General features: G+C 32.0%; 1 protein-coding gene across 1 annotated transcript; it reads left to right on the plus strand.

Moving 5' to 3' along the window:
- Window positions 1-436: 436 nt before the first annotated feature.
- On the plus strand, window positions 437-1,281 carry LOC137834066 (uncharacterized). Its single transcript, XM_068642132.1, has 2 exons — window positions 437-632; window positions 934-1,281. The coding sequence occupies exons 1-2, from the start codon at window positions 456-458 to the stop codon at window positions 1,180-1,182; spliced, it is 426 nt and encodes a 141-aa protein (XP_068498233.1). The 5' UTR covers window positions 437-455; the 3' UTR covers window positions 1,183-1,281.
- Window positions 1,282-17,628: the final 16,347 nt, after the last annotated feature.

Raw genomic sequence — 17,628 nt, forward strand, 5'->3', positions numbered from 1 at the left:
AAAAATATGTAGATGAAAATAAACAAACAAATAAAAACATATATGAGAAATAAAATTGAAGTTTTAAGATAATTAGAATGAAGAAAAATTGTGTGTAGATGGTGGTACAATAATTGGAGACAAAGAAAAGGTTCTAACAAATGTAATCAGAAGATTCATCGTATAAATCCCTTTATTTTGGGAAGATGTGTCTGCCAAAACAAAGTGTGTTTTTATGTTATCCCTTTGTTCTTGTCTCTTCCTTTCAATTCACCTCATTTCCACCGATGAAGCTCTTGACATGTGTCATGCAAATACCACACTGAACGTGTTGAGTTGCTAATTCACCATTCCTCATGACTCATGTTCACCATATTCCTTTCTTCCACCGCCTCTCTTTCACACTCCTTTTTCTTCACTTCCCTTCTCTCTACTCTCTCTTATATAACCTTCCCTAGCTCATCATCCTTTTAGGTATGAATCACAGTTGTTGTCACATCTACAAATACACAGAAAAAATGGCTAAGAGATTTCCTCATCTTTTCTCCAACAAAAACTTGTTTAAACACCTTCAATCAACTACTCCTATGCCTCCTATAGTTTGTAGCAGTGGATTGTGCATCCCAAATGCAAATGCTCATGTGCATACTCAAGTACAACCCTTCCTTATATTAATCACATACATGAAAAATTAGATTATGCAGTACAATTCTTTTACACTAATATTTAACTACAAATCGTTATAAGTTATAAACTTGTTTATTCTTATTTGACTAGTTTAAATGTTATACCATCCATGACTTTTTATCGCTTTATGGTAAACCTGTTTTAGGATTCATAGTGTTAAACTGTTCTAGTTTATACATGAAACTCTAAACCTTAAAACTGTTTTTTATCACTGTGTATAGTTGTTAAATTTGATGATATTGTTGTTTACTTTTTTTAATTTTTCAGGGTGGTGACTCAATTGTGGGAGCAGCAGCAGAAGGGGCAGTGAAGGCAACAGAGACAGTGGTGGAGAATATGGGAGAAAGGGCAAAGGAGACAGTGGAGACTGCTTTGAATGCAGCAAAGAATACTGCAGGATTGGTTGCAGAGTCAACCATAGCTGAGGCTGATACCAATGTTGTGGACACAGCTGAATACAGATGTTCTGAGGATTTGGGGGGGCATCTTGGAGATGGCCATGATAGTTACAATTGAATGTGAGATAATGGTTTTTGCTCTATGACTTTTAAGATATTGTATAGTGTTTAGAAGATTGAAGAAAAGTTAATGTTATTCTCTATTTTGTTGGTGTAATATATGAACATAACTAGCTTTCTTTGGAGATAAGAAGCAATATGGTACATATTTTGGAACAAGTAATGTTATATAATTAAAGCCATTTTGAATCATCTTTTGATATTGAAATCAAACTCATAACCACTAAATACACTTCACTAGACAATTTTCTTTCCTCATACTACTTTATATATACTTTGTACTACTAGTTCTCTTTGACAAATTCTTCTTAGTGTGATGACCACACTAAATTAAGTCAAAATATAAAAAACACTTCCACTTCACAAAATAATTACTTACATGCATTAGTTTTAAATATTTATAACTAATAGTATTAATAGTTAATAAATTCTTTCATATTAATTTCTTTATTTTTTTATAATATTAATAGATGTCGAAAATATATATACAACTATCAGAAAACATAGTTGAAAATATACATACAACTAATACATATCTATGTAATATATACTAATTATATAAAAATATATATATGTTATAGAACGTGTATGTAATTCTTGAAAATATTAAAAACTCCTTTATGAACTAAATAGTTTCTTAGTCCCGCTTGATATGATGAGTTTTATTATTATTTATTTGGGTGACTTTTATTATTTATTTTATATTACTAGTATAAAAATGTTTTCTAACGATGTCTATTGATTTGCTGCCATTTAACGCCGTTTGATAGCTACACATGGTTTAAAAAAATGTGGATTAATAGCTATATGTCATTTATTAAATGCGGAGATATTTTTGATCTTATGAACGTATAGACGTTGTGGGAAATACATCATTTATATAGCGGATTATAGATGATGGTTGTAGGAAATACATCATTTAAATAGTGGGTGGAAAAAAAATGTGATTTAATAGCTATACGTCATTTATAAAAATGTGATGGTATTTTTGACAAAAATGTGAATGTAGAGATCGTGGTTGTGGAAAAAGATCATAATTTATATTTAGCAAGAGAAAATACACATTTAATACACATTTAGCAAGAGACATTTAATACACATTTAGCAAGAGACAATTATTTGAGGAGAATAGGCAATAGGCAACGAAGTAGAATCGTCATCTATACGCAATAATTTTGACGCATCATAAACAAAATAATTATATGAATTTTTCAACCTGTTCCATAATGATGTGAGTTGATTTTTAAATGTTTTCATTTAGGTGATATTTTACTTTAAGATTGAGATTTTAGGAGTTAATAGTGACAACTTTAGAAGAATTCTCACTGGACACTAACTTAACCAAGTGGTTAAGTAGGTGTGAAAGTGCATTTCACAAAGGCAAAGATAAAAAGACACTGTATGGTGACATGTATGCAATTGTCGAAATAAAGAAGAAAACTAGGAAACATTAATGGAAAGGAAACACGAAGAAAATGGAAGAAGAAACTTATGGAGATGGTGGTGGGTGGTCACGCCACTTGATAGGTGGAAATCGTCAAAATAAGTGCTAGGCCGCCACTTGAGAGTTTCATTCTCATTAAGATAAGACCAAAAGGAAGAGGAGACAATACTCACTCAAGCTCTCACAATATTTGTGCAGGGTTACTTTTCTATTCAGTTTCAACAAGTAAAATATAATGGGTAAGTCTCCTATTTACAGGTGAAGGAGCCTTGGAAAACAAGCAAGATGAGTAAGATGGGAAAAGGGAAAAAATGGGCAAACTTAGGGTTTGACTAAGTCAAACCCGCATCCTAGGCTTGTACTTCTAGAAACTAGGTCAAATTATCTTCCTAAAGGGCTAGGATCAAGCTAAAATGATACCTACACCCCTATGCTAAAGGCACCTTATTCTAGCCTATCTTTGCTATTTGGACCCCTAAAGTGAGCCCAATTTATTTACAACTTGTTTTATTCTTTAAGAAGACCAACATGAAGAATATTAGATGCTCTGGTTTGTGTCCATTTCTTCCTCTGGTGAGGTCTGCTAAATCCTTGATAAGGTGATCACTTGATTGTTAAGATGACTTCTCATAATATGCATCCTTAGTCATCTCCTTGTTGGCTTGGTTTGCATCACATAATCTCTCTTTACTTTGCATTTACTGAATTTTTCGAGTTTCAAAGGCTTTTCTCCTCTCCGTATCGTTGTTGGTACGAGTTTGTTGTGTGTTTTTAGGTTTTTGTTTATTAATCATGTTTGTTTGTTGTTATTAGGTTATGTATTTTTAGGTTTTTGTTCATTAATTATATTTGTTTGGTGTTTCTAGATTGTGTGTCTTCTTTCGTTGTTGGTGATCACTATTTTCTTCTGTGTTTTTAGGCTTCTTTGTCACTTGTTTTTTCTATTTGAACTCTACCATCTTAGTTTTTCTAAATTATATTTTATTTACTTAATTTTATTATTAGTTTTGAAATAATTTTATAATTAATTTTAGAATTTATAACTAATATTATTTTAGTTATATATTAATATTAATAAATATAACTAGTATTAGCCAAATTTTATAATTAATATTAGTATTTATAGTTAATATTATTTTAGATAATGTTGTTTTATTTATATAATTAATATGAATAAATTTTAGTTTTATAATTAATATTTTAATTAGATTATTATTTATATTATTAATTTGATTATTGATTTTAATTGTTATAATTTAGAAATGTATAAGCATAATTATTTATTTATTGAATTGGATGCATATTATTTTTTTTGAATTTATATATATATTTTAATTTTTTAATATGTGTTGATCAGGAGGTTCCAACCTTCGAAAAATTATTAGATTTTGGACTGATAGATCCAAATTTAGTAAACTCTCATTGAGAGATTCTTAGTTTTTCGTTTGAGTTTTAATACATGTATTTGTCTACTATTTCTCCAATTATATTTTTTTCTTAATATATTTTTAAAAAAGTTGAAGAGGTTGTAGTGACAGTAATTATAATGATTCTTGAATTGTTGAGCTAGTTTGAGAAGAGAAATAACTTTTATTGTTTTATTAGTACATAACTTGTAATCTACATCTTACATATTTTAACGTAATTTTGGATAATTAAATTTTATGTGATGCATATTTGAGTGGAGATTTCGTGTCATCATTTTCTTTTGGTGTCACCTAAAGACCAATGCGAGATGATACCGATTTTTTTTTTTTTGAAATATAAAGGATGATGATTAAAATATATGTGCAAGTTAGAAAGTATGACTTTAAATTAGAGGGGAGGGGGGGGGGGGGGGGTAGTGAATAATTTAAAGATGGTTTTCGCAAACTTTTAAGTCTAGAATGAAATTACTTCGAGAAAACTTGATTCAGAATTCAGTTTGCCAAAAACACAAAGCAATTTAGCACAGCACCAGAAAAACAATCGGTTGTTTTGCATAAACAATCGGTTGTTTATATCAGTTCACAATATAAACTGAAATTAAAGAGTTCAAGGGATAGAGAGATTGTACACACAGAGTTATACTGGTTCACTCTTAAACCAAGAGCTACATCTAGTCTTCCCAGAAACCACTGGGGAATCCACTAAGCAATCAACCCTAGATTACTTACAACACCACCAAAGAAGTGACATTGATCCCCTCAAGACACACACTTCCTTTGGCTCAGCACAAACACCACTAAGAATGCCGATCTTGACAACCTCAAGAACACACAACACTTCTCAGCTTCACAAACAAAGTTTCTTCAAAGTACAAAAGGATTACACTTGTTACAGAAAGATATGAAATCAATACAAGATGAAAATCATATTCCACACTCTCTTGATCCAAGAAATCTCAAAGCAAACTTCAACTCTTCAAAAGCCAAATCAGTGAAAAACTCAAATCTTTTTTTCTTTTATTAAATCTCAGTTCTTGTTTGTTACGTAAACATAACAAACTATTTATTACTTTCAAAGAATGGTAAAAGCATTTAAAACTGGAGCGTAATCAATTATAAAATCATTTAATGCTCAGTCAAAGCACAAAACAGTTTTCTGTTATGGTCCCAAAACAAACAATCGGTTGAATACTCGAATCAATCGGTTGTTTTGGTTTGACAGCAAGTCAACCATCAAAAACAGTTTTCAACCTTTCTAAAAACATCTAAGTATAAAACAATCGGTTGTTTCGATAAAACAACAGGTTGTTTTTCACTTAGTTTGAAAAACACTTTCAATAAAAAAAGGTTTAAGAATGTTTAAGCTTTGGATTCAATCAAGAGTGGATTTACACAAAAAATCTACCTCAGATCCTATTCTAAAACACCTCTGCAACAGCAAGCACAACCAGCCTTCCACCAAACTTCAAAGGATTTGGATTCTTCAAAGCTTGAACACACTTGACTCAACAATCTCCCCCTATTTGATGAAGACAAATCCCTGGTTGCTTGTGTTGGATTTGATTGAATCTGAAGCAGTTTCTGCAAGACAAATTTTAAGCAAAGCACAATATCTCTGATAGAAGGTTAGAGCAAAAACAGAAACAGTATATCAACAGCATTAAAACCAGCAGAAATAAGGCTTACTTAAACACTCATACACAATCATAGAGTTTGCAGAAATATTAAACAATAATGAAAGACAACACAACATAAAATCTCCCCCTATTTGTCTTCACAAATAGACAAAAAGAAGAGATAAAAACATAATTGTTCCAAATTATACAGAATTGAAAACAAAAGCACTTAAACTGATACAAAACCAAAAAACAATTGGTTGTTTCGTGAATTCAACCGGTTGTTTTTCCTTTAATCATCCTTGCCATACTGGAGTTCAAAAATCTGATTCTGAACAGCTTCTATATGTTCATCCAAGGTCATAAACCGTGTATCCATGCTGTTGAATCTGTTGTCTATATTCTGGAAGTTGCTTACACACAAATCATGAAGATTCCTTTGATTCTCGGCAAAACCATCAAGCCTATTTACCATGTATCTTTCAAAAGAAGACATGGATGGCATTTCATCTCCTTGATTTCCTGCACTGGTTCCAACACCTAGATTGGTTTCAGGTTGTTCTTCATGGTGAAAATCCATGTCAGCAGCTTGATTTTCTTCATCAAAATCAGCAGTTGCGGCACTTGATGAAGCACCATGATCACCATCTTTGCTCACCCATTTCCCATTTATTTTGGTGAATCCCATCTTGCTAAGAGAGCCATTGTTCATCTCTTGTGTTGACTTAACCAGCTCAGATGTCTCATACTCAAGATTCACTTCAAAATAGAGCTAGAATTTAGAGATTAAAACAGCATAGGGATAGTGATAATCACTTAACCTCATGGCTTTTTGCATGTGTTCTTTGATGATGTGGATCCAGTTGATTTTGATCTTCTTCATGATGCAGTAGATGTATACAAGGTCTTCTTTTGTTTGGACAGAATGGTTGCTCCCCCTTGGAGTAAGAATCCAAGTTACAATAAGAGCAAGCACCCTTTCATCTAGCTTTAAGCCTCCAACCGAACAAGTTCTCACTTGGGCATTTTGATTCTTCAAGCAACTCTTGTAGTATTGAACTTTGTTAAAATCCTCCACTACTCCAAGATTTCCCTTATTGATTCTTAGTCCAACATATTTCAGACCAGCAACAACAGTTCACACATCATAAGTGATCTCCATGTCAACTCCCTTCACATGAGAAACAAGATTGTTTCCCTCAAACTTGAGATTGGTGTAGAATACCCGGATCAAATCAGGGTATATGTTTCCCTTCATCTCCAATAACCTTCTTAAAGATTGATCTTTGAGCAGCTTGCTCACATTGTCTAGCTTTTGGCTTTTCAGCCAATCAAAGGAAACAACTTTGGGTTGTTGATCACCTTTGTGCTAGTTTCAAACCTATACCTTTCAATGAGCTCATTGTCTCCAGAAAACCAGCCCTCTAATCTCCCTCCAGACCTCACAGCTCTGGTTTTGACCCTCTTTGATGTAGGAGGAGTTGATTCCATGATAGCAGAAAAAAAAGCAAAGAAGACTCACACAAGGAGAGCAAGAGATGTTGCAAGAGATGGCTCAATTGATTGTTCTTGTGAGAGAGAACAGCTGCAACAGAATTTAAAGAAACACAGAACCAAACTGCATTCAATGATGTGAGTGGGTTTCAGTCTTCATAGAGAAAAGACTTGACCAAGACCTGCACAGAAAACATCAGAAAAAGCAGAAAATCACATGGTCATCACATGTGATCTTTGACTAGTCATAAAGGCTCTTAAATTTTCAAGATTTTGGAATATATTCCTTTATGACATGTTGTAACTTCCTCCAGAACGTGATTAACTTTCAACACTGCTTTATTGACTAAGGATTCTTTCATAATTGAGATCTGCAACAAACATAATTCAAAAAAGAATTAAATCCATTCTTTCACAGAGGAAACAATCAGTTGTTTCGAGGAAACAATCGGTTGTTTTTTTGCAACAGCAAAATAAATTTTGAATTTTAAGAATTTGCAGATAGAATTCAGTGTAGATGAAATTAAACATTTAACCAGATATATTAAGCATGAATATGAATTTTAAAAGGAATTAAAGATAGAGATAAGGAAGGTCTTATCCTTTATGATGTTCCTTCAATGAGTCATATAACTTTGATCAATAAGCCTCTTTTGACTATTTAGAACCTTGGACTGATACACAACATTGATTCAGCTTCAATGTTAATCTTTTTCTTCCAAGAACCTGTTCAGATGACTCAGTTCCTCATATTCTTCTAGATCATGAATTCAAGCAACAAGGTTTGGTCCCCTTACAAATGTGGGTCCATTTGGTTTATTTTTATCATATGAAACCTCACAACCTTTGGGAATCCATTTCATAAAGCCTCTGGGAACATAAAATTTTCTTATTTTGCAGAATCTAACAGAATGGTCTTTCTTCATGCAATAAAAGCATGTAACAACCGGTTGTTTCGACTTAACAATCGGTTGTTTTACTGGCTGTTTTGGAAAATTCTTTGAAAACTTATCTTGCCTGTTTTGTGGATTAAAACCTAATCCAGCTCTTCCAAAAACACAATTTTGAGATGCTAAGACATTCTCAAAGTTGGATTTTCCTTTTGAAAGCTTATCCACAGTACTCACAAGATAATACACTTTCCTTTCAAGATTTTCACAATTTTCACAAATGAGAGTGTCACACTTGCAAGAAGAGTTTTTGCAATGAGTTTCTAGATTTTAAAAATCACTTTTTATTTTTTATTTTTCCAGCTCTTCTTCAAGTGTCTTAACTCTCTTTTCAAGCCAATTGTTAATCTCTTTCAATCGGTTGTTTGAAAGCTCTTTCAATCGGTTGTTTGAAAGAACCAATCTATTAGCTTCATCGTGTGTTTCTTGAAAAGCTTCAAGCAATTCACTATAATTTTCAACATTTAGAGAAGCACATGAACTTACATCACTTGAACTGCATGACTCATCATCCCCTTCTGCAATCAAGCATATGTTTGCGTTTTCTTCTTCACTTGATGATGAGCTCGATGAGGAGACTTCATTCTCATCCCAAGCTATGTAGGCCCTTTTTGACTTTCCCTTCTTTTCTTTGTAGCTTGACTTCTTCTCCTTGCTTTCTTTATTTGGGCAATCTGCCTTTATGTGCCCTTGCTCACCACAACCAAAACAAGTATAGTTATTGGGATTAAAATCATTGGATTTTTTGTTTCCATACCTTTCTTTGTTGGTGTCTTTGTTGCGGTTCCTTTTCAAGAATTTGATGAACTTTCTAGATAGCAAACTAAGGTTCTCTTCATCACTTTCATCACTGGATTCTTGCTTGCTTTTGTGCTTGACAACTTTTAGGGCAATGCTTCTCACATATTTATCTTCACTTTCTTGAACATTGAGTCTATTCATTTCCAACTCATGTTCCCTAAGCTTACCAAACAAAAAAGCCATACTCAATGATGTTAGATCTTTTGATTCAGATATAGCAGTTACCTTAGGTTGCCACGACCTATCAAGACATTTGAGGATCTTGATGTTTAGCTCTTCTTTTTCAAAGGTTTTCTCAAGGCTCATGAGGTGATTGATGATGTGAGTGAACCTCTTCTGAACTTCAACAATGGTCTCACCCTTGAGCATTCTGAACATTTCATACTCTTGGATTAGAGTATGCTTTCTGTCTCTTTTCACCTCATTGGTACCTTCATGAGTTACCTCCAAGGTATCCCACATTTCCTTTGCTGATTTGCATTGAGAGACCCTGAAAAATTCATCTGAATTCAAGGCAGAAGTTATTATTTTTTTAGCAATGCAATCAAATTTGGCCTTCTTGCTTTCAGAATCAGTCCATTGAGACCAAGGTTTTTCAATGGAAGATCCATCTTTTTCAAATTTTCGAACAAAGGGGCCATTTTCAATTGCATCCCAAATACCTTTATCAAGTGATTGCACAAAGATTTTCATTCTGACTTTCCAAAATTGGTAGTTCAAACCACAAAACAGAGGTGGTTTGTTGATTGAAGCACCTTCCCCAAAAGGTAGTCTATCAGCCATATAAAAACAATTTTAGGATCACACTTGAATACATTTCAAGAACCAAGCTCTTGATGCCAATTGTTAGAAAGTATGGCTTTAAACTAGAGGGGGGGTGAATGGTTTAAAAAGGGTTTTTGCAAAATTTTAAGTCTAGAATGAAATTACTTCGAGAAAACTTGATTCAGAATTCAGTTTGCCAAAAACACAAAGCAATGTAGCATAGCACCAGAAAAACAATCGGTTGTTCACAATATAAACTGAAATTAAAGAGTTCAAGGGATAGAGAGATTGTACACACAGAGTTATACTGGTTCACTCTTAAACCAAGTGCTACATCCAGTCTTCCTAGAAACCACTGGGGAATCCACTAAGTAATCAACCCTAGATTACTTACAACACCACCAAATAAGTGACCTTGATCCCCTCAAGACACACACTTCCTTTGGCTCAACACAAACACCACTAAGAATGCCGATCTTGACAACCTCAAGAACACGCAACACTTCTCAGCTTCACAAACAGAGTTTCTTCAAAGTACAAAAGGATTACACTTGTTACAGAAAGATCTTGAAATCAATACAAGATGAAAATCTTATTCCACACTCTCTTGATCCAAGCAATCTCAAAGCAAACTTCAACTCTTCAAAAGCCAAATCAGTGAAAAACTCAAATATGTTTTTCTTTTATTAAATCTCAGTTCTTGTTTGTTACATAAACATAACAAACTATTTATTGCTTTCAAAGACTGGTCAAAACATTTAAAACTGGAGCGTAATCAGTTATAAAATCATTTAATGCTCAGTCAAAGCACAAAACAGTTTTCTGTTATGGTCCCAAAACAAACAATCGGTTGAATACTCGAATCAATCGGTTGTTTTGGTTTGACAGCAAGTCAACCATCAAAAACAGTTTTCAACCTTTCTAAAAACACCTAAGTATAAAACAATCGGTTGTTTCGACAAAACAACAGGTTGTTTTTCACCTAGTTTGAAAAACACTTTCAATAAAAAGGTTTAAAAATGCTTAAGCTTTGGATTCAATCAAGAGTTGATTTACACATAAAATCTACACCAGATCCTATTATAAAACACCTCTGCAACAGCAAGCACAACCAGCCTTCCATCAAACTTCAAAGGGTTTGGATTCTTGAAAGCTTGAACACACTTGATTCAACACTATTGCATTATAATAAAAGTGAATATTTTCGAATGGGATAGGTTCATTCCTTTAATAAAATAATGTGAGATTTTACATGCATTAGCCAACACTTCAACGACTGGATCGAGATTGGATTAGTTCATCCCACGTAAGTGATGAGTATGAAAGAGGAGTACAATTTGTGGAACGTAATGTCAACAGTAATGGTGATGGAGTAAAGTTTAGGTGTCCATGCATTAATTGTTTAAACGAGTGAAAATTGGATGTTAACAAAATTAAGGAGCACCTTCTATGTGATGGGTTTCTACGACCTTGTACAGTTTGAACATGACATGATGAATTATTACATTTAATAAGTGTGTCCATATTCCAAAAATATGTTCAGTCCACCATGGATGATGATTGATTAGAGGATATGATTTGTGATGTTGGAGCTAAGTCTTTTATAGAACTGCATGGATACGAAATTATGTCCACCAATGTAGAGACTCCACTATATCCTGAATCAACTAACTTTACATGATTGTCGACGATGTTAAGATTGACAAATTTGAAGACAATGAATGAATGGAAAAAATAAAAACTTCACAGAATTGCTTCTATTGTTGAAGGAAATGCTTCGATAGAGAAATACTTTACCTAACCAAACTTTTGAGTCCAAAAAGATTCTTTGTTCGATTGGTATGGAGTATAAAAAGTATATGCATGTCTTAATGATTATTTCGTGAATTTTGTGTGCTATCTTCTGATTATTTGAAGGATTAAGCGTTTGTTTTCAAATTTAAATGATGCTAAAAAATTCAGATAACATGCAGATGAGAGGAAATATGATGGCATGTACTATCATCCATCTAATTATATTCAATAGAAAAATTTTGATGACGAGTTTTCCGAGTTTGGTAAGGAGTTAAGAAATATTCGACTTGGTTAATGAATTTTTTTGGCAATTTGAGTACGAACCGTAGTTCATGGTCTGTTTTACCGGTTATTTAAAACTTACCTCCTGGATTGTGCATGAAACAAAAATACATGATGTTGTCTATGATGGTATCCTGTCCAGCCGCCTATGCCTCCCACTCTCAGGAGCACAAAGAAGAGTTGTGCAACTCCTGCAGGATCAGGGGATGACATTGGTGAGATAAGCCAATGTGAGTTACTTGTAGAGGGCGGATTAACTCCTCGAGTGATGGTCTTAAGGAAAGTATTTGAATGAGGGCATTACCTCACATAATGTGGCTCTCCCCTTATGTGGTAAAGGTCATGGTAAAGAAAGTATGAGTTGATGATGCTTTTGTTCCTTTGCCTACTAATGAAGTCACTACTGTGGTTGAGACATTTTAAACATTCATAGCCTAACCAAGACACCTTGTTTGACTTATTCCTAAATCACCAGTAAGAAATTAACTTATGATTATTAATTTATATTTATGTATTATATTTAGTTTAATGAAAATGTTTTTTATTTTGTAGTAACTGCATAAAAAACCAAGTCTGCAAAGAAAGAAGCAACCAATTTTCATTGATGATCATGTAGCCGCAATATTAGAGATTTTGTGGCTATAGATACAAATCTAGTGGAGGTTTCGTGGGATGACATTGGTTTTGAAAGAAACATTGACATCCCTTTATACATACACATGTCTGATGTGTTAGAGGTTGTAGTTGGCAACGAGTACCTGAATATATTTATCATTCAATTGAATGATGTAAGTCTCTTCCACCTATAAATCAATTTACTTTATTATATTAAAATTATTGATTATGCTTTAACTAATTATACTTGTAGGTATTTGTTTCGACTTTGTATTAATGAGGGAAAATATGATGTCTCTAAATATATGGATCTCCAATCAATTATTCTAATGGGAAATAAGAAATATGAAACGCAGACATACAACACCAAGTGTATGCTTACAGGAGAAACACATATATTTTCCCCTTTTTATTTATGAGTAAGTATAGTCTTAAGTTGTCAATTATTAGTATTTTATCCCTTAAAGTTTTATTATTGTTTTCATGGATGATGCAGACGTCTCTAACAGTTACTTGTGATATTCTTATTTGATAACATTGTTGTGTGGTTCTATTCATTGCACAAGAAGTCACCTGTATATTTAAATCAATTAGTGGACATGTAATTAAATTATCAACTTACCTATGTATATTACTTAAACATCTCTTAACAAGTTTTTTTTTATTAATTAGGTCATATACTAGACATAACATATTGAGAGGTTGACCATGTGCAAGATCTCAAAAGCTCAAATTGTTGAACCTAAAGGTTTGTAATTTCATTAATTGATTTTCTGTCTTTCTATCTTCCTTGTTTGTCAAAATGTCAATATTAACTTTTCATTAATATTAAATTGTAGTGTAATAAACAACCAGGAGGTTATGAGTGTGGCTACTATGTAATGCAATGGATGACTACCATTATTAGAGTTGGTATTAGCAGAGGTTGAGAGCAGGTAATCATATTTAAATTATTTTTAATAATAAACTATGCATACTTTAAACATTAATTTTAGCTTATTCTCTATTGCAGTATTTTATGGATGTTTAATCACTAAATTCATAATCAATAGATTATGTAAGTAATTTTTGGGCCACATATTTTATTAGAATAAATGATGAATGATGAATAGTATAGGTTCAATGTGTATGTTTTTAAGTGTTATTTTATATTACATGATTCTAATATATAAAAAAATTAGTCAAATAGATAGAAATATATATTAGTGGATGTAATTTATCAATATATATATATATATATATATATATATATATATATATATATATATGCGATGATTATGGACATAATTGTTGCCTATAGTGGATCACAAACTACGATTTTGGCTATAATTGTAGTCTATGGTGGCTCCATGCAATAAATAATACAAGACCTAGAAAAAGGTATATGCAACGAATCCTATGAGAACCGTCTCCAATACCCTTCTTTGGGTCTTTTATGTTTGTATTTCACATACGATATAAGTGACAATTCTATTACAAACCTTCATATATAGTTGTGTAATAGAATATGATTGTTTGACCTTCGTCTATAATTTTGAATTATAAACGACGTGTGCATAAACTATGATTCTAAATTCTTCGTTTAAAGGCTTCAAAAATCATTGTCTAAAGACTTTTTTTACAGTAGTGACCACTACAAGAAAATCATTAAATAAAAATTAATTTTAGAAATAAAAAATAATTATTTACTATATTGACTAAATTAGATGCTATTTTATAAACTAAAAAATTATTGATATCTAAAATAGTTTCTATTATTAATGAAAATTTATAAATTAGTTTTTAAATTGATAAACTAGTTTATAAATTTTCATTAATAATAAAAATTATTTTAGATACCAATAATTTTTTGGTTTATAAAATAGTATCTAATTTAATTAATATACTAACCAATTATTTTTTATCTCTAAATTAATTTCTATTTAATAATTTTTTTATAGTATACCATTACTAAACATTTGTTATTAATATTATATTATCACACTATAAAATATCATAACAAATTATATTCTAATTAGACAATATCATTATATCATATCTAAGTCACTTTTTTTCTAGTAAAACAAAGATTACTTAGGTAAGAAAATACAAAATACTTTAAAAACTCGTTACAAACTAATACATAAATTACTAAAACGATAACATTTTATTACCAAACACTTCAAAAAAAATTTAAAAAATTTGTAACCAATTTTGATGTGGTTATACAACGAGGTATCACAATTTGTTTTTACAAAATATGATTATCACATTGTCACATGAAACATGTTACATAAATTTATTTATTTTTAAATAATTAAGATAATAACATTACACGTCTTTGTTAATTATGATAGAAACATTCATCACAAATATATTTATTATTCACTTAAAGGGGCCATGTTTAAGATGAAAATATATGACTTGAAACAATAATATAATCATTAAGCGATAATGTTACTTAAAGTGAAATAATGATGCTTTAAGTGAGTAATAATATTTTGTTTTTGCTTGATGTACTTCTAGATTTATTACATGTGACATTAATTATCTCATGGTGAATACTAAATAGACCAAGTTACAATTGAATTGTAATGTTTGAACTATTACTTTCTTAAGCAGAAAGAGTTGTATCTTACTCTCAACTATAGTTTTTGGCTTGATAGTAAATGTTTCCAACAATTGATATCAGAACCAAAGCCACAAGTTTGATTCCCAACAGTGAAATTGTGAAAGGTTGCGAGTAACATCAATTATCCCATGACAGAGGCCAAGTGAATCAAACCACAATCGAATCGTGGCGTTTTGGCTACTACACTCTTAAGTAGAAAGAGTTGTACCTTGACTATCAACTATTACTTTTATTAAAGTGGTAAATGTTCAATCTAACAAAACTCGCTTAAATGTGACATACACTTGTCTATTGAGGTGTGCTTGGATGCACTTAAGCGACATTGCACTTAGATGACTAAGTCAAAATATGGTCACTTGGAACAAAATATTGCACTTAGATGACTAAGTCAAAGAATGTTGCTTAAAATTAGTATGTAATGCTTGAAGTGACATTCATAGGAATGCTTGCTTACCTGTGTCATGTTTTGCGTTGAAATCGTTTCTTAATCAAATAAGTTATGACAATTTTAACTAATATTAATTATAAAAACATTACTTTATACAACATGTTAAATGACATGTGTTGCGTGTGGTTTGCATAAGACTGTCGCTTTACGCTTTGTGGTGCCCAAATTTATGATGTTTTATAAAACCTTCACACACGTATATAGTAGCGTTCATAAGCAACAATATATACAAAAATAACCGTCACCACATACACGAATTTTTGTAGTGAGTTTCATTTCATTGTAAATATTTTGAAAGTTGTAGACCTAAGGTTGAAAACCAAGAGTTTTCATATTAGACTTAGTATTCAAACTATTAGTTATTCTTTGAATGCTTGTTTCCATGCAAATATTATGTTTAAATAACAAAGGGATTAAAATTTCTATTTTAAGATTTAGATTCTTCCCACTAAGGAATTAAGGCTTAAGTAGGCTATGAGTATGGATGAAAAAGTTATGTTAAAAAGTACATTGAAAGTTTGTAAACTATTGCCTTAAGTTTATGAAATCCAACTGTAGTGGTTTCTCTATATTGTGTAATCAAATTGAACAATAAGAAGAAGAAGAACTTGGTGAAAGAACCTATACCTTGTATTCGTTGAAAAATGTAACCCCTCCCTAGGATGCAAACAATTTGAACTCGGTGTAACTATATTGGTTAGTCAGGAGTGGCTAGGTGTAACTCGATGTTAACAAGGATTGGCTTGAGTAAAGAATACTCAAGGGGTTATCCAAGAGTGGGTATGAGCCCAAAGAATACTCAAGTGTACTTTGTAGCAATAGTCTTCCTAGTTGAACTTGGTTTGTTGGCCAAAAACTGGATACAATTTGTTGTGACACATAAACCAATATACATTGTTATGTATATTTTCTTTCTTTCTTACGAAAGTGCTTTCAAAAGTAAGTATTTAATTTACACCTGTGGTTGTATAAACGTAAGAACTATGACCAAGTGATTCAATTGAGATGCAAAAGCTACGTCTGTTGGGACCTCTCAGAAAAAAGAGCTAAGTTTAAAATAAGATTTCAAATATGTTTTTCTGATGAAATATATTATGAAGTTTGATGTTGCATCTTCTATATTTCATCGAATGTGCCTTATTGAAAACTATTTGTGAAAACACATTTCGTTAAGTTAGTTTGTTTCAACAAATTAACACAATTCTACCTTGCATATGAGTAAGTTCATAAGATGAGACACTTACTGATGACTTTTCTACGACAAGTGCACCGTGTTGTTAGAAGTAATAATTTGTCCCTAAGGACTGATATCGAACCCACAAGGAACAGTTGAATAATCAAGTAAAAGATCCACTAAATAGAAAAGAAAACAATAAAGTTTGCTGGGATTTGTTACGATGACAATGATTAATAAGAAAACAAGTCAAATAGTTTGTTGTTTCAATTGGAAAAATAGGGATTGAGGTTCATCTTTCTCACTCTTTTGTATTTTGATTAGCATGATAATATTGTGTCATTTGATTGATATTGATGCCTGTATAAAAATCAGTTATATCGATTCCTCGCATATAAAATTATTAAGATGCTTCCAAAATATTGATTCCTCGCATATTTATAAAAACTTCTTCTCAGTAAGATCAGACGTTGATAGCAATTAACATTTCAAATATATTCCTAGCACTCCAATATGTTAAGCATTATCATTTGGGTCAAAAACTTAGAAGTACTTTCCAGTCAAATCTAAATTTCGAGAATAGAGCGAACAAGCATTACTAACAAAATGATAATAACAATCATCAATCAAGAACATGATATTATGTTTAGATATCACCTCAATACATAAGGGTCTGAATAGATTACTCGCAATCCCAAATGGTAGAATTAGCCACACATGTTGGCTATTACAAACAGGGAGAGCGATAAAGGAAGATTCTGAATGTTTCTCCTTGACGATTGCCTAGGATTTCTAACACCTCTTATTCTCCCAATTAGATTACAATTCACTCAATGGGGTTTTCCTATCAATCTTGCACGTCTAGGGTTGTGCCTCAAGCCTCCTATTTAACCTAATTTTCTTGGGTTAAGTGACTTCTCGCTTGGGGTGGGCTCACTTGGGCGAGTTTAACGAAAAAAGGTCCAACATCACTAGAGCAATCTCGCTTGGGCAAGATCCTCTAGAGGCGAGTGGCTTAGGCGA

The sequence above is a fragment of the Phaseolus vulgaris genome, chromosome 5, assembly GCF_000499845.2.
Source record: "Phaseolus vulgaris cultivar G19833 chromosome 5, P. vulgaris v2.0, whole genome shotgun sequence".
NCBI lineage: Eukaryota > Viridiplantae > Streptophyta > Magnoliopsida > Fabales > Fabaceae > Phaseolus > Phaseolus vulgaris.